Here is a 23,964-nt window from a genome sequence, read left to right on the forward strand (position 1 = left end):
TATGACCCAAAAAGATTGATGGCAAAAAGAAGCTGCTGAAAACTGCTGATCTAAAAAAAGAGGAACCAATGGAGTAAATTAGAGAGTCAAAAGCTTTCAATCCTTGCAGAATCTTCGTCGGAGGCAAAATGACCAAAAAGATTGAATTAGAAAACAAAAATGTAAACTTTAATGAAAACACAGTAGTGAATCCGGTTCTATAACATTTGCTCCGGCGACAATTGCTCCACTTCAAATTCCACAAACTTATCAAAGGAGCAACTTCAACACGGGGTTTAACGCTATACCCTACCTTAAACCTAGGATAAAACCCTATTGCAACCCTAACCCTACAATGTACATCTTAGATTGTGTTTATGCTTCCACTTTTCAGGCCAGAATCAGCGTTTCCAAACGTGATTAGTCCAAAACACGGTTGCGTCCAAGCTTACTTTCATTTAAACGCTGTGTCAAAACGCCGATCGTAAACTCACAAAAAAGTGCGTTTGTAAACGTCGTTTGAACAGAATCAGGCTTTCTGGGAAAGTATAAACAGAACCACGATCGTGAACGTGTTTAAATGACGTCATTTGGTAAATGTATGCTTCCGGTGAGATGAAAATCCACGGGCAAATACAGTCATATTGCTCCATGTTATCTCCACGTAATAACAACAATCAGAAAAAAAACTTTCAAAAAAGGCGCGCCCAATTTGACCTCGCTTTACGATGCGAAGCCAGCTGGAGATCATGATTTGCTCTGAAAAGTTAAGCATAAACAGCACTCCCAGAACCACGTTTACAATCGGCGTTTTGAATCGACGTTTGAAATTGCTGATTCTATCCTCGCAATGGAAGCATAAACACACCCTTAGACGAAACTACAAGGAAGCCCGGAGCAATTGTGACTGAAGCAAATGTTGTGTCAACATGACCACTTGTATAAAAACTACAAGTTTGGTTGTTTTGTGTCCTTGTATGTTTTTCTTAATAGAATCATATATTGGCACTTCAGGACAATTTCTTTCAAAACCTCAATGGTGATTGAGAAAACTAATATTGTGATTTTTTATGATTTGTGCATATTGTATAAATGTGCACTGATGCAAAAGAAATGTGCAAAGATTATGATTCATATTGTAATATAGTACCATCCCATTGTCTCTGATGATGACATATCCTGGTTAAGTTTTCTGTAAGTCACAAAAATAACATCCTGTATGGATAAATATCTAGACACTTGAGAAAAAAAACTATAATTGCATTATATCATTACCATGGCAACACAACTTCCAATCCATACTAGAAAAAGGTCTTGCATAATATATTTTATACCTCAAGACAAATGTGTGCCAAATATCATGAGCATCTAGGCAATAAACTGAGTTCGAACTGCAACATTTGCAACGGACAAACTGCCTGACTGTATGCTGATTCCTACCCCATTCAACTTTGTCTGGGCATGTAAAAACATGTAGCAGAAGAGTACAATAACGCACAAATAATCTTATTTATTTACCACTGTTACATGTACATGTTACTTTTCTTCTGTATACTGAAATACAAGAATAATACCTGCAACATACTGGTGACTATAATAGTCGGTAGTCAAACATGCAAGTTGATTTAAATAATTTCAGTCATTAACAAAAAAAAATTCTGTGAAAATATCAATGATATAAAGAATGATAATTTGTTATTTGCATGGCTTTAAAGAATAATACATTTCTTCAGGCAATTTAGAATTAATCTCTAACAGTTAATTGTAAATTCCTCTTCTTACAGCTTGTGAGTAAAGCACAGACCTACTGAATGAATTCTGAACCCTTACACTTTGTTTTGCTATGATGGGATTAGGAACTTGGTTTCTAGAAAGTTACCACATCTTTTTCCCCCCAAACCACACAAACAAGAATCCTTGTCCACCCTAATAACGGCCAGGAAAGAAAAGTGACCATCAGAGGGACTTCTGAGGATGAGTGTTTCTTAGTGGAGCAACTGTCTCTATAGGAAAAATAACTTGGTGTACTTTATTAGATGTCCCAAGCTAACAGATATAGTCCTATTCTGGTGGGTGCTTCATAAAGCTGTTTGTATGTTAAAGAACAACTGGTGAACCTTTCTTATGCGTTAAACAATCACCAATAAACATTTAATAATGTTGTTCATTTTACACGTACCTCAAGAAAGGATCACCAGTCATTCTTAAAGCCACTCTTATCTTACTTTTATGTATTTGTATTTCTGGGCCCAATTTCATAAACATTTGTTAAAATAACAACTGCAGATTTCTATAACAAATTTCCTATCAGCCAATCAGATTGTAGGATTTCAGTAGCTTTTACCTGTTTTTGTGAATCAGTTATCATGACAAGTTTCATGAAATGGGCCCCTGATGTACACCTGGGGAGCGTTTCATGAAAGGACTTGTCAGACGTTTTATCCGACAAGTCCCATTTTATCCGACAGTTGCCATAGTAACAGTGCTTCTCAGCCAATCAACATCAAGGAAAGTTGTCAGGTCTGACAACTTGTCGGACAAGAATGTTGATGAAACACTCCCCTGGGTGGTGTATCATAAAGCTGCAACTTTAAGAACGACTAGTGATCCTTTCTTTTAGTAAATGGTACACACCAAAATGTTCATTGGCATTGGTAGGGCATGAGAAAGGATCACCAGTCAGTCATTCTAAGAGTTGCTCTTAACTTACGAACAGCTTTGGATGGCAATTTCCTTCTTTTCTTTTATAGGAAGACAATAAATGATACACATGTATTCTATTCTATTCTAAAACCCACTCGTACATAAAGCACACCGCCAAACACCTGTTATTTGCTTTGACAACACACACACACACACAAATCCTTGAACAACAAGAAGCAGGAGTGAATCAGTCAGTGTTCCGCTACCCCCTCACGACCCAGGGGACATCCTACGTCAGACGCGTCACAGAGCAGCAGAAATAAAGAGCTTCCGTTTGGGGGTGGCAGGGCCGAGACATTGGATCGGAGCTCTGTCCGCTGATTGACCTGGGAGGCATTTCATGGAAAGTTCTGTCACTGAGTTTCACTGACTAATCTGCCTTTAGCCAATCAGATGCAAAGATTTCAATAGCTTATAACATCTGTCAGTGAAAATTTGCTCCATGAAACATTTCCTAAGGTAGTGCTTCAGGAAGATTTTTGTCGGTGAATTTCATTGCCTACTTTACTTTTAGCTAATCAGATGCAAGGATTTCCAGTAAATTATAAAAGATACGATTGAAAATTCTTGATTATTTTTCTACATGAACCACTCTCTTAGATATTACAGGGTATATCATTAAGAGTTTTGTAAATGAGTTTCACAGATTAATTTTCCTTTAACCAATCAGATGCAAGGGTTTCTGGTATCATGAAACATGTGTGTTAAAATTCCTGACTTTTTTGCTTCATTATCAGTGAGTTTCACTCAACTATCTGCCTTCAGCCAATCAGATGCAAGGATTTCAGTAGCTTTGAACACTTGTGAATGAAAAAAAAGCACCTAATATTGGTTTCATGAAATGCTCCCCCGATGGCCTTCTAATGACGTCTGTAAGATGTCTAATTACTGACGTCATTGACAGCTACCGACTGCAGTGATTCATCATCGTTGTACAATGATTCTATATTCTCGATTGTAGATTTGTAAAATCCTATTGACTCATATCATAGACAAATCTGCTGTACATGTACTTTGGCAAAAGGAAGCAAGTTACAATTTGTTGTAAATGGGCAATGTGTGTTTGTCATAAACACAGGCATCAATGCAATTTAACAGCATATTTTCTTCAATATCTTTCCATAGAACAATCATTTCTTCCCCAAATTTTGCCTGAACGTGCAATATACAAGGGTGTTTCAGAAACAGCAATAACTCAAGTTTGACTGATGTGTCACTTGCTTCCTATTGGCAAAGTTGGTTAGAAATGCTGCATGTATATGAGGTGGATATTGATTTAATTTATGTGTTGCTTAGAAATGACTATGACATAATCAATAATTCCACGGACAATGGGAGCATAATGCTCTAATGTAAAGTATCAGATTGTGTATTAATGATTCAATTCAAGCTAATGGAATGTAGACATTTTCCTGCTATATTTGGTTTTATAAACTTTTACAGCAACTGCTTTGGTCAAAACTGGGGTCAGTTGCAAAAAAAAGTGATACAATTACACGCAACTTGATTTTCCCCTATGTTTCAACGTAACTTTTTCTGTGATGGAACCCAGGGTCTGAGAACTATTTCATCAAATTATTGATTGGACTAACTGGGCCAAATTCATATTGTGACTGATGATCTAATCGGTAAGGTTCCACTTTTCTACTTAGTTTCTCTCCAGTTGGTCTAATGAGAATTTGACTTGTAATGATGATGACTGGAAATTAAATGGAAGAGCAACCGAGCACTGTGACATAGAGAGCAAAAGAATATCAGACAAACTCAAGAAAAAAATACCAATACATTCAGGCAATGTACAATTTTGACCAATAATTAATCCTTTAGTGGGATTAGAATATAATGGAGGAATATACCAAACAGTATATGATACAGTACATGTAAGTCAAAAAGGGCATTAGACAAAGGTTTAGACCAAACATCAAATTAAACAGTGCAGGAAAAGACACAAAATTCTTGAATTTGCATGCAAACAAACCACGAACACTGAAACACAAAGCACAACTTGGACAATATAAAGACAATATGAAGTCTATCTAAAATAAGCATCTTTCAATCTCTTTTCTGTGACTTACTTTAATCTTGTCTTGAGGTCTTTGAAGTTGGGTCTTTTGGACGGTTCGTACGACCAACATAGCGTCATCACGCTGTACAGCGTCGGTGGACATGCAGCGGGCATTGGTAACCTCTCGCCGTTCTCAATACGACCTATGACCTCATTGTTTTTGACCCCCTGGAAAGGCTTGACCCCGTACATCAGGATCTCCCACATGCACACACCTGCAAGTCAAATGTGGAGGTTCAACGTTACTCAATTTATAAATTATAAAAACATGGCTTTCAAGATTAAAATTAAAAGCCATCAAATAGAATGAACATACATGTAGGTATAAACATAGTATTAAAAAGTGATTATTAGAAAATAAAATGGAAATACTGTAGACATGGATGCATCTCAAAGTTTTGTGAAATTCATATTTCTTTATCAATTGGGTAATTAAAATCCTTTTAATGCATTCCCTGATAACCAGGTGGGAGAATTCTTCTACTAAAATATTAAGATGGAATGAAAAAGCCAAAGTGTAAAACAAAAAGTTTAAAACTGAAAGAGCTCTCATATTTTTGTACGGATAAAAGCTATAGTGAACTGAAATTTATCTGAAAATCAAAAGCCAAAATAGCTTAAATCAGATGAAAGCTGTACTCTCACAGCCCTGCAAACAGTAATGAACAGCACCCTCTCTTGATGAAAGAAAGCAAGCTCCCATGATCACTATCAATTTAACTTCAATCATCTGCGTCTAGGTAACACTGAATGTTTGCCTCATCATAAGTTCAACAGTGCCCTCTGCAGACCAAATAAAGGACAGTGTATTTTACAAAATACATGTATAATATGATTCATTTGATTCTCTGCAAACATTTACATAGAAACTTGGTTAATACTTTTATAGCAATAGCCAACTGAGATTTCTGTTGCATGTGTGTGTTTTCTTTGATAATGCTGACATTGTACTTCCTTCTTAGGATTTCTTCTTTTCCTCTCCAATAAAGTAAAGCAGATTTTCTTACCAAACATCCAGACATCACTGGCGGAGGTAAACCTCCTGAAGTTGATAGATTCTGGAGCCATCCATTTGATGGGTAATTTACCTTTAGAAGCTGTGGAATAATCACAAAGTATTTGATGATTTTTTTAATGACCAACAACAAATGGACTCTACAGAGGCTATAAAAGTTGACTTTGATATATCAATATAATAGAATAATTAAGCAAATTTGCAGTTTGCACTGTCATTACCACAAACATGTATCGAATTATGATCAAGATTAATTATTGCCAATAAACTATTATCGCAAAAAAAAATGACAGTCTCTTCACCATTGATGTTATCATCATCATTATCATCAAAACCACCATCATCAATATGATCATAATAATCATCATTATCTTCATTTTACCAATATTCAACTTCAAGAATCAAGACTTCAATTTTTTACAGTATGAAGAAGAATAATTGATCTTTCAGATATATGCTATTTTTTAGTTTTTGGAGACTAGATTTCTATTTTGGCTATTTATAGAGAGCAGTACCTGGTGACTTATTGGTGGTTTTGGGGTTGTAGGACACATATACAGTGGTGCTCAAAAGTTAGTAAACCTAACCAAAAAATGAATATAGATGTATGTAAATTGTTCAAGCTCTGCCATGTTTTAGATATTCAATTGTGAAGCCAGGAGGAGAAAGAATTTGGAACTGAATACAGAGGCTTAAGCCTGCATTCAGCATCCATACATGTAGGTATCCATAGGCATAAAATAAATATTATTTCGCTGTGGTCGCCGCGCATTATAGTGCTGTTTGAACATTGAACACTCAGCACAAAGGAGTGCATTTTGTGGTGGAGTTTCCTAACTTTTGACCGCAACTGTTTATAATCTTACCTTTATAGTATGAATGGTCATGTAGTAATCTTGAAAGACCAAAATCACCAAGCTTTACATTGTCCTTAGCAACTACTAAGAGATTCCTAGCTGCAATATCTCTGAAAAATGTGAAAAAAGGAAATCAGTAAAATATTGTCATAATGGGTTACATATCGTTGCCTTCAAGCCCACTGCAGAGCTTCCAAGTCTCACGCATTATGCGCGAGACTCAAGCATTTTGGACTCTTCTTCCTCCCCTCAAATCTCTGTCTCGCGCAACTATCACAGCCTATCCCCATATACACTGTACACAATGTCTGTGATCTCACTCAGATTCACAGGAAATCTCACGCATAGCTGGTCTTTGAACTTGGCATCTCTGCCACTGTGCGTCTCCTTTCTGCACAGAGGCTGTTAGCGCGCACTGCACGTCGCCTTCCCGCGAAAGGGCCATTATTGTGCAGTGAACAGTACACACTATCGGCTTTTGTGCGGGAAGGTGACGATATGATCATCTATTCAAGTAAATAACATGATGAAAATTATCCCATTACTTACTAATCATTAAATGACAGGTTCTCTTTTAAACTAAAAAAGCCAGGTACATCTTAAATGATCATGTCCAGCGCATATGACGGCTCGGAATCTTTCCCATTAGTTTGGACAAAGAATCCAGGGGCCGTTTCATAAGCTGTTCATAAGTTAAAAGTAACTTAAAGAACGACTAGTGATCCTTTCTTGTGGTAAATGATATTCACCATTAAATGTTCAATAGCGATTATTAGGCAAGTAAGAAGGATTCACCAGTCATTCGAAAAGTCAATCTGAACTTAAAAACAGCTTTTATGAAACATCCACCAGGAAGTTTTAACGTGGTATTGATGAGGCCATCGAGAGAGAGTGGAAAGCTCCTCACTCCACAAGAAAGAAGGCTTTTGCTTTGATCTCTCACATGGGTGGGACCAGGCAGTTCAAGGTGTTGTTTCCAATTTCTTAATTGAATATTTTCAAATTATCTATATGAACTCTAAGAGGAAGGTCAAGACAGACTGACTTTTAACAAACTCACCTATGGACAAACTTCTTGCTCTCTAGATATGAAAGAGCCATGCTTAACTGGTATGCATACAAGATCAGTGAAGCTAACGTTAGTTCCTCTTTGTGTGTCTGTAAAAACATCCTCATCTAGAAAACATAAACAAGTAAAAGATACATGATATTAAGGCTAATCTGGAGTAGTTACAACAGGCAATAATTCCCATGAGAAAGTGGATAAAATCAAGTTTTATTTGAAGACAAAAATTATGAATACAACAGAACATTTTAATAAACAGAATATGATTTAAAGTAATCAAACCTTACTGCTTCTTGTTTATACTAAAATCCATACCATGTTTTGATGATGAAGAAAACAATCGTATTCATCATTTCAAGCCAATTTCTAATGATTTATATGCCAAATGTGATTGTAAATTGATCATTCAATTATAGATATCTATGTCACACTTGGCTATTCATAGTCAAACCACAACTTGAGTCAGTGGCGTAAGCAGGGGGATGGTTACAGGGGTACAAACACCCCCCCCCTTAAAACTTTTTGATACCCACCCCCCCCCCTAAATTTTTTTTGAAGACTTTTTATTTTATTTTTTTGCTTGTGTATTTTTTTTTTAGGTATGACACAATGTAAAATTTGTGTGGTGAAGACTTTTTTTTCTGGAGGGGGTGGGGGTCCAATGTTTTTTTGGGGTAGGAAACGGCCTATAATTGGTGGTGAAGACCTTTTCTGCATGGCTACTGACTTGAGTCAAGAGCTTAAAATAAACCTTGGTTCAGAAAACAGGCCTAAATGTACATGTAAGACATTGTGTGAAAGATTGATGGATTCATTTTTACCTCTCCAAATGGGGCTAGCTCCATAACGATCCATATGGGTGGATCCGTACATACTCCTATTAACTTGATGATGTGAGGATGATCAAATTGTTTCATGATATCTGAGGATGATCAAAAGACGGAAAGACAAGTTGTTAAAGGGGAAGTTCACCCTGACAAAAACTTTATCATATGAATATATTATAAAAATAGCCAGAAAAAATAATTAAAAAATATTGCCAAAGTTTGGGGAAAATTCATCAAAGATTTGAAATTTTAACTATTTGATCTGAATCAACTAGAGAATAATGTTTCAATCTTGGAAGACTACATCCGTACCTGGATGCTTCATCATAAGCTCATGCTTAATGAAAAGAAAACTTAATTTCTCATTGTCGGAACATCCAACACAAGTTGCGAAAGTGGATATGGAGAATCTAAAGTAGAACCAATTAGTAGAGTAGTAAAAAGTAAAAAGCCTTGGTGTTTGGCTAGATACTCGGTTGAATATGGAGACACAGATACCCAGTATGTGCAAATCTTCCTTTTACACACTTTATAATCCTTGCCACATCTGTAAATATTTAGATTAGAAAAATACGCTATACAAATTTATCATATCATTGTTATTGATTGTACAACGCCTACTTAGTGTACGCGAGCAAATGAGAGGCTGAATGTCAAACGTTTGTACCGTTGCACACAAGACGTACCATCCAAAATGTACCGTTGCACAGCTTTAAGAGGTGACGTCACAATACCATTCAATTCATTGTGCTCAGTAAAATGAAGGTGCAAAACGCGTATAAGCCCACTGGCTAAATGCGCAATGCTGCCCAAGGTCATGTGCACTTGTGGGATTTTGCTTTCGCTTTCGATTTTTTTGCTCACTTTTCATAGATTACTGCGGGGAAAAACTTTTTGTTTTTTTCATAATTTGGCTAAATTCCGAGGCGTTGTACAACACAAACAGCGAATATTCTTATTCGTGCAATGGTGCGAGATTTTGCATTCGGTGAAAGAAAGAGACGCTCTATTCAACTCGGCTACCGCCTTGTTGAATAAAGCATCTTTCTTTCACCACATGCAAAATCTCGCACCATCGCACTCATGCCTATTTGCTATTTGTATATCATATTATTATTATTACAAGATACAAATCATTGGCAATTGTGGGCCAGAGGTCATTCTAAGCTCATGTTCAACTCTTGGCAAAGTCAGCAGGTACATAAATCTTCCAGGATATTAAAAGTGTTATATTCGAAAACCCTACTCGCCCAAAATAGTGCCTTTGGCTATGCACGACACAATGGATGCTAGACAACTGCTCGAACAATTGCGATCTAAAGCGGTCAGTGACTCAACGTCTAAAACTCTTCAAAAATGTTCTATGGAAAAGGAAATGACTTGAAACTGACAAAGAGGGAATATATTACATGAGTTTGTGTGCCTCGTTTGGAGGGTAAAGTATTTGGTTTTGTGGGTCTATCGATAAGTCTCTGGACTTTGAGCCAAAAGCCCAGGTTCAAATCCGACCGAAGCACTTGGGTCATTTGGCAAGGCGTTTATCTACCTTTGCCACTCTCCATCCTGGGTATTGTAGGAAGAAATTCCTTGAACTCTCAAGCACCTTCTGATGGTAGGAGTGTTCAACCCATGGTATTAATATAGAGCACTTCAAGACATTTGTATTGCTATGCAAGTGATGCATAATATTTGGTTTTACTTGGATCTACTTAACAGCTACTTGTCACATTGTAAGAATAGTTTCACATACAGCCAATCATATAAAGACTCTCGCTCTTACAGGGCTTGCAAGAAACTGACTTTCAATCCAGACCTAGTCCCAAAACCGAAAGTAAGTCGTTTGATCTGACACAAATTTGAAATTGATTCTTGTTCAATCGCAACTAGACTTTGTAACAAAACCCCAGATTTACAACTGAATCTATGCTTCTCTCAAGCCACAAGTACAAGTAGTAGTGCATGGACACACTTGAAAAACACTTGAAGACAAGTCCTAGTAGGGACTTACATGCTTCTTCTAAGAATCTTTCTCCTAGTGCTTGAGTACTTTCAACCTTGCATGTTTTGACAGCAACCTCGACTTTCTCATCCTGAAAGACACAAAGAAAAATTAATTCAAGCATCAAAGACCATAAAATATATGAACGATACACATCAGAAGTTGATTAGTTAAAAATGCCCCAATGGGGTAAGATATATTTGAGTCTGATTCAAATTGGCCAAGATGGTAACCTAGGGTGTTTGGACCAGGATAGGCAATTGGTTTTTTTTTTCTTCTTTCTTTTTTCAAAGGTTGTTTTTCACATTGGGGTGATTGCTGAATATTTGGGGCTTTTCTTCCATTTCATGGGCAACTTTTTTTAATGCAACAAAAAAAATTGGTAATATTTTGTTAATAGTTATAATGGAATATGAAGATACAAGGGACAGGGAAAATAAGTGAAAATTGGGGATTGGAGGAAGGGAGGGAGGAGAGGGGGAGATAAATAGAGAAGGGGGTGAGAGAGGGGAAACAGGGGGAGGGTGAGAGGGAGAAGGTAGGTGAAGAAGGGGAGAGGGGAGAGATGTAGAAGGGAAGGAGGGGAAAGTCGGATGGGGGAGGGGAGAAGAGAGAGGGGAGATGGAGAGTGGAATGGGGGTGGGAGAGAGGAGGAGGAAGAAGAAGAGGGAGGGGAGAGGAAGGATAGAGAGAAGAACAATTGGAGGAGGGATGAATAAAAAACAAAAACAGAGAGAGGAGAAGTAAGGACAAAGACGGATGACAAAGAGACAGACAATGACAGACACATTTTAGAAACTCATATGGGGGGGGGGTAAAAGAGGCATGAACATACACAGAGGACAAATAAGGGGCAGAGAGACCCTAAAAACAAAGTACTATAAAAACAAAACCTCAAACGGGCTAAATCAGAGAGAGGAGAGAAGTCTTTCCTATCGATTATGACAGCAGGTTTTAGAAAATGTGAGGACAGCAAAGCGGGGCTTTAGGATGATGGAATCTTTTGTCATTTTGCAAAAGTGATTGCTTCCTGTGCAAGGAACAAAATAGAAATGCCAAAAACCAACCAGATTAAAGTCTGCCATTTCACATGCAAGGAAATGGCGATTGGCATGGATGATCAACTTTATAAGAGAATGAAATGATGAGCAGCCGCTATTTTTTTTCAGGAAAATCTACATTTCATGAAGATGGAAATAACATGGGGATTTGGCGGAGATAATGTTGAAAGTAATAACTGTAATGCCAAACTCTTTCTTACAAACATTAGCAGGCAAACTTAAACAGCAGGATGTACTTTTATTTTCAGAGTTTCTGCACAGGTGTAATTAGGTTATTTTGATATGATGTGGTAAAAAAACGATATAAAAATTCTAGCAGTACCATAAAACTTAAACAGCAAAGTATGCAAATGGAGAATTCCTACATGAAATTAAAAGCTGTTTAATTTGAGCAGATCTGGCACTGCAGTGACAACAATGACATCACTGTTTAAAAATGCAACTCTTCATTTATATATTATAATCATCTTACATCAAGTTGATATCATGTTAAATCCATATTCTATTTTTCAAATTACGAAACTCAATAGAAATATTGATTACTGCCAATTTGAGAAACAGAAAAATAGATAAATTTCCAGATTTCAGCTGTATAAATAATGTTTTCCTCAACCAAACCAACCAATCTATAAGAACAAAATAAGAAGCAACAACTTCCGAACTGGTTAGAAGCAAAACATGACAATCATCTCAAAGTTCTTTCTTGGACAGTACACCCACCTCCCTGCCTGCTTGCTTTGACAAATTCAAACATGGTCTAAAACTTGGCATGATTTTAGTATTAAAAAAAAGAATCAAGAGGGGGATTTTGTTGCCAAGAGAAAAACAGTGACTGATTATTGCAAGTGAATTCAGAAAAAAGAGGCCAAGAATGATCAGGCTATGCCCAAAAGTGCTGTAAGTTGAATTTGATTAACCTAATAGTAAATATTTGCCAGAATGTCTGACATGGCTTGACTTTGCACTGTCACAAAACACAGTTCATATGACCTGCTTGATCCAAACACATCTGTATGCAAGGAGCATGACATACATGAATCAAATATTCAGCAAATTTCATCGACTGATTTGAACTGAGCCAATATCAGAAGCAAGGATTTGGGTAGCTTTTTACAATAGTCAGTGAAAATCACTGAATTTTTATTTCAAGAAATAGGGATGGCCAAAATCATTTTGGGTAAAATTTTTCAACATTTCTACAATAGACATAAGTATGATACATAGGGGAAAATGTATATTTCGTGAAGTCTACAGAAGATCTATTAAAAAGAAGGGGAAAAAACACTAAAAATAAAATATTGTATTAATTGTTTGTATTCTTTTTTCAGTTTCAGTACTACATGTACGTATCATGGGTTGTTTTTACTAGAAAAAATGAAATATTTCAGTCTTTGTGCAACAATTATTGTCTTCCATTTTACACACTGGCTTCTATCATTTTCTTGATATGAAATAGATTTCGACCAAAAGAGAATGCATGACAATTCTTCTGCTTTAAATAAAAGGAATGTTCAACAAGCTTAAAATAGCAAAGGGGTCTTGAGACCTCAAGCCAAAATGTTACTGGGTCCAGTAGCATAAAGCTTACCGACTGATCATACCATCATTTTTACGATTGATTGTATAGAGTAGTCAATGCAAGGCAATCATGAACAGTTCCTTTGCAATTAATTGCAAAGCTTTGTCCTACAGGGCCAAGGTCAGCTTACCATCAGGCTTGAGGCTTATCCAGATAAATAATTAACAATCTTGGCTTAGGTTAATCTCAGCTACATGTATCTACTGCTTCCTACTCGGATCAATTTCATTCCTATCCCTTATTTCATGAGATGTGTCATTTTAATGTAATCCTATACAGCAATACTGGAAGAGATACTCTGTACGTGCATCATATGCTTGGATATCGTTTTTCACTGGGGTTGAGATAGCATCTGGATCCTGTTATACATATAGTTTTGCAATTGATTTTAGGGCTGCTTTTGAAAATTGATTGCATTGATCATTATGTGGAATGAGTCACACAAGTTAACTTTACGATCAATCATTTGGTACTAGGCAATAGGGCCCTGAAGTGAAACCAATAATCAGTCATTTGATTTTCTATATCTATTTGAAATCTTTCGTGTAGCTGAATAAAAATTAAATTTACTATGAGTATTGAAATAGAGAGGGGAAATGAATATATGCTGAATACATAATCTTCCACTAAAATAGCCAAAATGGTTTTGAAAGACTATACAATTACATCCAACCTGAACCTAATAAAAAACTATATAATTTATTCCATTGGCATGGATACCAAAAAAGAATAAATCACAGAGGCTGAAAATAAGCTGATTATGCTTTGAAGAAAATTCTGAAATTTTGTTTGGCCATATTTTATTAAAACAATAATTCCCTTTTCCAAACTTCTCACCATTCTACTTTTGCTTTGCCATGTCATGGCTAGTGAGATAAAAATATAATCTACATGTAAGTACGAGTAGCAAGATGCAGTACTAAATATTTGGCATATTCAACAGAAATAAAAGACATAAAATTAAAAAAGAGAAAAAGAGAGAGGGGAGGCTAGAAAGTGAGGGAGGGGGTGAGGAAGAGAGACAGAGTGAGAGAGGGGGGATATAGGGGGGATGTCTCAGAGATATGCTTTGTATAATTTAATCCAACATTATTTGATCCCAATTACAAATTTATACTGGAAAAAGAGCTAATTAACATTCCCCTACCTGATCTATATAAATGCCTTTGTGGACGTCGCCAAACTGGCCCTGGCCGATGGTCTCGACGAGAGTGACCAGTTCACGCGATATCTCATAGTCCTTGGCGGCCGGCATTGCGTAGTCATCATCGTCAACGATCTCGGCATAATCGTCGGACAGACCACCTGAAGACAAAATAAGAAGAGATACAGAGGTTAAATACATGTATTGTGGAATCATATTCATTACAGTGACATTGTTAGAAGCCGCTTAAGAATGTCCAGCTGTCAAGTTTTCAGGGTACAGCTTTATACAGGAAAAGTAGTAATTAAGGAACAATGCTACATTGTAAATCTCAAACAGTCATCCAATCAATTAAAACAAATTTACAGCTTCCAAACACCTTTTATATAAAGGTGATACTCAATGAGACTAGTCCATGATCACCTATTTTGTAACATGCTCCATACCTATTGTAAAAAGGTTGCTTCATCAGTTATTGGACTCCATTTCATTAAACTTGTTTTAATAACAAATATACAATAACCGTTAGAAGCTACTGAAATCTTTCAATCTGATTGGCTGACAGTACATTTGTTTAAAAAAATGCACATTTGTTATTACAACAAGTCTTAAAAGAAACGGGGCCTTGGTTTACCCCGCTTTGTCTTCATTCCATTAAATCTAATCCTGGTCTAATCCTAGAGGCCGTTCTCATTACGCTTTCTAAAACTAGTTTACTGGAAGCCGATTCAGGAAACCACTTTGGACGATCGCTTTGCTAGCGTTCCCACTTGATCACACGAAAGTGGTTTTCAAAATCACTCCACGTAAAGTGCTCTTGTTGCTATGGAAACGCTCTCAGTAGGGTGACACGTTTTGCGCGAAATTCGAAACCGCAGCATAGGCATTCTACACCTGTCGTGTGGAGTATAGCACGCTAAAAATGAGCGAAGATCGCTTCCCGAAGAACGGTTGTGTCCTCACTTACGCTAAAACCACTTCAACGAGGCAAAGCGATCTTGAAAACTACATCGCGAGGTGGTTTTCCAAACTGGTTTGGAAGATCGCTTCCAAGACCGCTATGACCGTTCTCACGACGCGTTAAACTAGTTTCCACTAAACTAGTTTTAGGAACGTAGTGAGAACAGCCTTCAAGTTTGCCTAACACCAGTTATTTGATTTAGACCATTCATGGTCTAACTGCCACTTTAGTAGCCCATTTACCATTTTGCCTAATTTTCACTAGGGTTATACTCATAGACTAACGTCCATACTCCTCCATTTGGTCTAACATCATTTCGTCCATATGATCAACCCAGATTGGCCTGAACCACTTTGTGATTAGATGAACTGCTTATAAACCAAATTTTCATTTGATGAAGTGCACAAACAAGTGCCCCATCTTACAAAGACTTGCGATTGATGTGATCAACCTCAATTACATGTACATGGTACAGGTAGGCCTATATGGAAAACCATCAATGTCATGATTTTTTCTACAGGAAATTTGCACAATGTCCATATGTAAACAAAGAGAAGTAAACTAATTGTCAGGACAACAATGAATTTATGAGTATGCATCATATCTATAAAACATTTTGAACAAAAAAGCATTAATTTTATAGATGATGGCATTGCTGGCTTTCCATGGTTTGATCTACTCAATCATAAAATTTCATAAGACGTACGGAACTCAGATATCCTATGCAAAGAAATGGCAAGAAAGAATGAGATGATTACACCATTTTGTTAAAATCAAGGTCCTTGCGACTCTTCTGCCCTCGTTTTGACCTGTCCTCATTTCTTTAAAGGGAAACCCCTTGGAAGTGAATCACTTTCAGAGGAGGAAGAGAACAACATAAATCATTCTCTGTATCCCTGCAGTCTCAGCAATTCACTCTCACAGGGACAAATACTATAAAACTCCTCAGCCTTTGTATTACTGGAAGTTCAGCTGTAGAACAGAAGGAGTCATCACCCTCATGAATAGATGGATGGATGATTGAATAAATAAAGAATGAATGGACGGATGAACAGACAAACGTATTATGAATGGACAACAAAAAAATGGACAGATGGACGGATAGACAAATGAATGAAGAAGTGAATGAACAAATAAGTGGACAACCAAACAAACAAATCTATAAAAGAATGATTAATCAATTGGACTATTAATCAACTGAGGCTACAGGACAATAACAAGGTGCAACCAATCCTTGGATCCGATCCTGGGGATATTCAGGGACTAGACTGTCCCTTGAGCCTTCTCCACAACCCGGGATAGCTACACCTGTACACTGACCAAATTCATCCATGCCCTTGGACTTGGCATGTATTTTGCGGATTTAAAGTCACATTGACCTCAAAACTTTCCACAGCTTCTCAAATTCTTTCACACATGTACCAGGGGAGTGTTTCTTGAAGGAAATAGTCAGTGATTTCACTGACAAATGTAACAAGCTACTGAAATCCTTGCAGCTGACTGGTTGAGAGCTATTTGTGAGTGAAAAAAAAATTGAACAGGGTTCCCTAACACAAAGGTTAGCGATTAATCGCTAATATAAATGAAATGAACTATCAAGACCTACGTTGTATGCGCAATTTGCACAGTTTACTGACTAGGAACCAATCAGAATCGTTCTTTCAAATTAATAATAATAATAATAATAATCCGCTTTTATATAGCGCTTAATCCATCGGAACGACGTTTCTAAGCGCTTTACAGATATATTATTACCCCGGTCATTAGTGATTAATTGCAAATCTTTGTGTTACGGAGCCCTGGTGTCTTCATGAAATATTCCCTGGAAAATCTACATTGGCCTATTTGTCCACTAGGAAGCTGCCGAACATCTTCCTAATGTTGTTGAAGACACATCAACAGAGGATTGTGATCTTCTCAAAACAAATAAATTAACAAACATGAGTAGCATCCTGTATTTGGTTATGATAACAGTGACGGTATCACCCAGGGAGTTCATGATACTATCATCAACATCATCATCCAACATTTCCATTTTATTCCCTCCCCTCCTACACTAAAGTAGCCAATAGTCAAGGTGGAGGCTGCAGTGATATATCTTTACTGTTACTCTAAACTTTAAGTGATGCGTCTGATGCAGCGAGACTTAAAGAGGGTGTGACACAACCAATGCTATAACCTCTCATCGTGCTTCAGTCGTAGTTTTCTTTCATCTACTATGATGCACTGCTGGCTTTTTTTTGCAAAAAAAAACTTCGAACTCCAAAAATCAAACACATCTTGATATTGACCAATCAGGACTATGTACACAAATAAAAATCCGACTGCATTACATTGATTATTGGAATACTGGGCATGACAAAACGTAAAAAAAATCAATTACTGAGCTTTAGGTTATGCATTCCCAGATGCGTGTATTTGGGACTTTGCGTTTGATTTCTTGAATTCTATTCAAACACAACTCTTTCTGCATTAGGCCTCTGTATTCGAGAAATCTAGGGTTGTATCATTCACTCTTCCAGGTATCTCTGATTTCATCTGCTTTCCTATTCAGTCAGGGTTGACCATGTCTATGTCCTGTCATGGGACAGTTGATCCTTGGAAGATGATACTCTTCTATCATCTCCAATGGCCATCCAGGACCCATTTTTAAAATTTTATTATCAGTAACAAATGCAGGTATTGCTAGAATTATCTCACTGCCAATCAAATGGTAGGATATCAGTAGATTGACACTTGCCAATCTAGATTGATGAAACATGGTCATGTTAATATTAATAATTCTTCCATGCTAAAAAAGACACAGCACTCGTAACGATTGTGTTCACATTGGTATATTCACACTGCGTTCACATCGGTATGTTCACAGTGAGCTCACATCAGCGTGTTCACAGTGCGTCCACATCAGTGTGTTTACATCAGTGTTTTCACATCAGTGTGTTCACATTGAAAAGTGTTTTCACGTCAGTATGTTCACAGTGCATTCACATCAGTGTGTTCACATCAGTGTTTTCACATCAGTGTTTTCACATCAGTGTGTTCACATCAGTGTGTTCACATCAGTATGTACACAGTGCATTCACATCAGTGTGTTCATATCAGTATGTTCACAGTGTGTTCACATCAGTGTGTTCACAGTTCATTCACATCAGTGTGTTCACAGTTCATTCACATGAGTGTGTTCAGTGTGTTCACATCAGTGTGTTCTCATCAGTGTTTTCACATCAGTGTTTCCACATCAGTATGTTCACAGTGCATTCACATCAGTGTGTTCATATCAGTATGTTCAGTGTCTTCACATCAGTGTGTTCAGCGAGTGCGTTCACATAGACATAGTGGACCATGTGAAGATGTAATTAACAATGTGTAAAAGCTAAACATAACAGTGTGAAGACTATTCCACACTGTGGACATCAATATGGTGTGAGTGTTCAGTGTGTTTACACTGTGAACTAAGAAAAGTGATTCACACTGTTACATGCTCAAATTTTTAAAGCGTCACAATAATTTCACTGTTGCACATGGTGAATACACTGTGAGCACACTATGGACCACACTGTGGTACACTGTATTCTTGCCAGCAGAGTTCCTTTGAATGTTATCAATGGTAACAAGTGAGTTCTGAGATATGTAAAACAGTTCCTTTTTCATGGCATATGGGTTCAAATCCCACCGCTGCCACCATAAATAATCTTGGTGAGAGCAGGTCGTCTTGCACATGACAACGTGACAGACTGTTAGAAGCTACTGAAAATGTGGTAATTTTCTATTCTGATTAGCTAACAGCAATGTGGTATAGAAATTTTGTATTTTTTATTGATGAGTGGACTCATAATCAGGGTTCGAAAGATAAAGTATGAATTCCTTAACTACAAATTATTACAATTTACAATGAAAATTTAGATACCACATCATAATATTCAAGTATTTTATTGAACTTAGTTACCTCATGAATCAAATACACAACAAGTAAACACAACTTTGATACGCAAGTAAACATATATAAGGAGGCAATCTTGGTCATTTGTTTAATAGGGTAATGACGTACCTGGTTTGACGGTGGGGATCTTCTTACGTCCGCTGACGGTGACTTCATTGCTACCCTCGGTTGACGGAAGCCGGCTGTAGGTGAGACAATGAAAGAAGCAATCAATGAAGTAATGCCACTTCTTGTGTAAACGTTCCTTCTTCATACCCATTTTGTCCAGCATTTCTCAAGTGACAAAAGCTTTCACAAAGATGCCCCTTCTCTGTTTAAGATGTTTTTATCGTTCATTTATTATTTGTGAACTCCATGGCGATGGTGGTCCTTGCAATGTTGCCATAAAATCAAAATCAAATATTATGCATGAAAATCTCTAATAGAGGCATTACTGAATCCAACCTTCTGCAAACTATCTATCCAATGAAATCATCTCGCTGATATACATGTAACACCCATCAAGGCATCTGAAGCATTTGCAAATTTGCAAATAAGAAAAAGCAAACGGCATGAGGGGCAGAATCCAGTCAATAGTGGTTGGTTAGTAATTGAGTCAATTGCATGTTTTTGGCTCACACATGAGGGTTTAATCAGCATCTGAATGTTCATCACGCTACAACATATATTAACAAAACATATTAAATAAATCACAAATGTTTTGGTAGTTGGTACTACACTGGCAGCAGTCCAAGTGCAATGTCATCAAGAGTTCAAAGGCACTATGTTTGTACTCTTTGTCTCTTTCCTATTTTAAAAATGTGCTCCTTGATCCCTTGAACCAGTTTCACTTTAATACAAGTCCATGAATAGTCAAAGTTATTTCAAATTAGAAGTATACTTAGTTGAATTAACTTCATGGAATCCATTTTAGGAGAACATCAGAGGGGAGAGGGGAACACCTCAACTTCTTTAAAAGATGCACATCAATACAAGGAAAACATACTGCTCCTAATCACATTAGTAACAAATTCTCTCTAGTCACCAAATAATGGGGGGTGGAACAGTGATGGTAACTCTAGTTCAGTCACAAATTTGAAGGCATCCAGGATCTGTTCGCCAAAGTCAAAGTCATTGTTACGAGTTTAGAACATCAGTATCCAGCACATCAGCCAGTACTTCACTCTCCTCGTGTATTCTTGTAGGATAGAACCACTGCTAAATGGAGGGGGTCTACATGTATGTGTTTCAATCACTGAATACTTCCCCGGCATCGACCTAAAAAATGGCATCAACCTAAAAATTGCTTTATGTGAAGAAAGCGACAAAGTTACAGGGAAATCAACTGACAGTCCATGTGTTTCAATCAACTATTGCTCCTGCCGCATCACCATTTCATTAGACAACCCAGTGTCACCCTATTGAAAATTGCTTCCACAAGCAAGAAAGTGTGGAGTTACAAAGTCACAAAGAAAAGCGACACTCCAATTTAATCATCGATCCAGGCACAGTGTCCATGTATGTATAATTATGTTCAATCCAGGTGAGAACAGAGAGTCAGACACTCAGTGATCTTTTCCAATTTGAGATTAGAGTGGTTGTTGATAAACACAGACTGTACTGTACAACCCATATCCATGAACCTTACAAACTAGCTATGCACTGAAGCCTACTTAGCCCTGACAGAGCTAGAGGGATGCATCAAAGGCGGATGACAGCTAGGGGATCATTTGCAGCCACAAAGGGCATGACTGACTCAGATGACTGCCCGATGGCTAAGGTGAACTGGAGAGGGATAGACCGGGGGCACGAACCACGAACATGACGTGACTAGATTCTAGTTTAGCCTTTCGTACGCTCTATCTCTCCCTACTATCTCTCTTCATGTTGTGTTTGGATGAAAGGGAATGAATGGGAAGGGGAGAAAACCGCAAGGTAGAATACCCAGGAAATTGGAGGTGGAAAGTGTAGGGGTCCCAGAGAGTGATATGTGTAAAATCTATAATTATGCTTAAAATGAAGAAGACAGCTCTAAAATAAGTACCATTGGGGAGGGGAACTGGGGAAGCCATAACACAAGATATATATAAGGAAACAGACAGACAATACAGAAAAAAATATCCCTGTAATTGTATTTGTTCTGTATATTATTTCTCCATCCATTTCCTTGTTTAAGCAATAAATATGTTTACAGTTGGACAAATGTATATCATTGTCAAATCTGTGAAAAATTGATTATTGTACAATGCACACAATAAAAAAGATAGAAATTGGGGACATCATTAACTCTCTCGTTTGCAGATCACTGAATTGAGAATATAAGTGATTTTTGAAAAATAAGCAAAACTTTGAAATGTCATAATACAATTTTGATGAAAATTTCAATGTTGTGCTTGTTTTATTTTTCTCTAGTGATTCAAATAAACATTTTTCTGGGGGTGGACTTGACCTTGAAATAAATTCGCACTAATTGAGAACAAATTCTAATGATTGGAAATGTCCCCATTGAAGTTCACAAATTCTACTGATACACTATTCACAGTTCAATGATGGGCCAATTATTTAGCAAAGCAAGATTACATATCTAAAAACATTCAAATGAATTGGAATATGAAATGTATTCAAGATGACAGGTAGCAATATTTTTTAGGAATAATGTTTGAAAACATGGGTATGAAAGACTAGGGGGGGGGATAAAATCAATCAGTGCTGGGATACTATTTTGTGAACTGCACAGAAAGTGCAGCATAAGAAAAAAAAGTGGGATAGAATGAATGCAGGAAGTGGTTGTAGATAGTTAAGAAATACAAATGATCTCGAAAGATAAGAGTACCAAAAGAGAGGAAGGGCCAGGGGGTGGAAAGTGTGTGAAGGATGGGAAGGAGTAAAAAAAAGTTTTTAAAGAGGGGAGAAAAGAGGAAAAGAAGATGCAGTGTTTTTATAGAAGAGAACAGGAAGTGAGTTACATGAAAATATAAATAAAAAATGCAATAAATACTAGGGCCTCAGGAATAGATTTTTTCAGAGCACAGGCAACAGTAAGAGCAAATGAAAATCAATTTGATAAGAGCACTGTCTAATACCCCTTTCAGAAACCCAATTATGCGGCTAATAGCAGCATAATTTGGTCGTAAAATTGGAGGATCAGAGTTATCCGCATTATTTTGATGCTGCTATTATCCGCATAATAGCAGCATCGGGACAAGATTTTGAGTTTATGAACGCATTTCCAAATAATGCGGATAATTGCCATGGTGCGGTCACAAGGTCACCCTTTTCCAACACAACCGCATCGGAGGGGGCATGTCCAGTTGTCATGACGATTATACGCCTTTTTCAGGACGGGCGCTCGTAAAAATAATGCGGCTTATTTTCGGAGTTTGTGAACGCAATTTTTATTGAATTATCCGCATTACTCTTAGGCGGCTAAGTGGAGGATAGTTTTATGAAAGGGGTATTAAACAGAATGGCATGTCAAGTAAACAAAAATGTCTTGTTTTTTAACCATGGACTTCATGTAGAAATCAAGAACAAGAGGGGGAAATCACACTGGGGCTCTAGCCAGGTGGATTTGCCACAGAAATGCATGAAAAAGCCACGGAAAACTAAAAAAAAAAAAAAGAGCCCTCAAACTTCCATAGGGTCCAATGTATCCTGTAATTACAATGTCACAAATCTAATATCTTGTGAACTCATAAAGGAGCCATTTAAGTTTCTTATCAATTTTTCCTTGGACATTTCAATCGATTGTATCAAATGGAATAAAAATGCTAAAAGCCCTTTCAAAGAACAATATGAGCAAAATTATTGCAATATACCGGAACTATTTGTGGACAGGAAGAAAGCAATGAGTTTTCCGAAGGGGGAAGCTTTTCATGTCCATGAAAAAAAACAGGGTCTCATTTCATAAAGAATTGTTATTATAACATACTGACAATATCAACAAGTTTACTATCAGCCAATCAAAATCGAATGATTTCGGTAGCTTTAAACTGTTATTGCGAATTTGTCATTATAACAAATTTTATGAAACAGGCCCAGCTATAGATATACCCTGCACCAGTCCTTTATGCTGAACATGAGAAGACACGCTGGGGACACGAGACATTGGGTTTCCATGAGACATGGAAACACAAGACAGACTAGAAGGTGTTCGTCTAAACCTCATTGAACTTCCTGTTTAAGGGGCTCACTGTTATTTGCCAAGATCATGAAGACATACATGTAGGCCCGAATTCACAAAGGTAATTTTGAAAACCCACGGTTGAGTCCATGGTTTTAGCAGATTTCCTGTATAAACTACGCTTAATTATTTTACCATGTATATTAATAAATGTCCAATGCTGATGCGCGCTTTTGTCACAATGCGCCAAATTGACGCCTGTTGCCATAGTTATCCATGCTATTTTATTCATCATGAGTCCTTTGTTTTGAATTAATGACTGCACTCTTCAAACAGTGGACTCATGAATAGAATAGCGTATCTAACCATGGAAACAGGAATCAAATTTGGCGCACTGTGACAAAATCGAGCATCAGCATTGGACATTTCCTATACACGCGCCCGATACGCGCTAAATGAAGCGTAACTCATAAAGGAAGTCTGCACAAACCATGGATTTAACCATGAGTTTTCAAAACCACCTTTGTGAATTCGGGCCATAGGGGCTGTTGCAAGAAAATATTTGCAATCAATTGCAAATTACATGACATGGATCAATTTTAACAATAGCATATCAATGAGTATTCCTTGCAGCAAGAAGAAGAGTAGCAATCAAGTGCACTTGTG

At 37.2% G+C, this 23,964-nt stretch overlaps 1 protein-coding gene across 5 annotated transcripts in view; it reads right to left on the reverse strand.

The window, feature by feature from the left end:
• LOC121430748 (focal adhesion kinase 1-like) overlaps positions 1 to 23,964 on the reverse strand; it is a 139,549-nt gene that overhangs the window by 23,050 nt on the left and 92,535 nt on the right. For all 5 annotated transcript variants that reach the window (XM_041628128.1, XM_041628129.1, XM_041628127.1 and 2 more), the window contains 8 exons: positions 19,305 to 19,378; positions 14,299 to 14,456; positions 10,521 to 10,602; positions 8,507 to 8,607; positions 7,680 to 7,795; positions 6,629 to 6,729; positions 5,755 to 5,844; positions 4,758 to 4,962 (listed from right to left, as the gene is read on the reverse strand). In XM_041628128.1, coding sequence (XP_041484062.1) covers positions 4,758 to 4,962; positions 5,755 to 5,844; positions 6,629 to 6,729; positions 7,680 to 7,795; positions 8,507 to 8,607; positions 10,521 to 10,602; positions 14,299 to 14,456; positions 19,305 to 19,378 — 927 coding nt within the window. The remainder of the gene's footprint in view (positions 1 to 4,757; positions 4,963 to 5,754; positions 5,845 to 6,628; positions 6,730 to 7,679; positions 7,796 to 8,506; positions 8,608 to 10,520; positions 10,603 to 14,298; positions 14,457 to 19,304; positions 19,379 to 23,964) is intronic.

This window comes from Lytechinus variegatus, chromosome 17 (genome assembly GCF_018143015.1).
Source record: "Lytechinus variegatus isolate NC3 chromosome 17, Lvar_3.0, whole genome shotgun sequence".
Classification (NCBI taxonomy): domain Eukaryota; kingdom Metazoa; phylum Echinodermata; class Echinoidea; order Temnopleuroida; family Toxopneustidae; genus Lytechinus; species Lytechinus variegatus.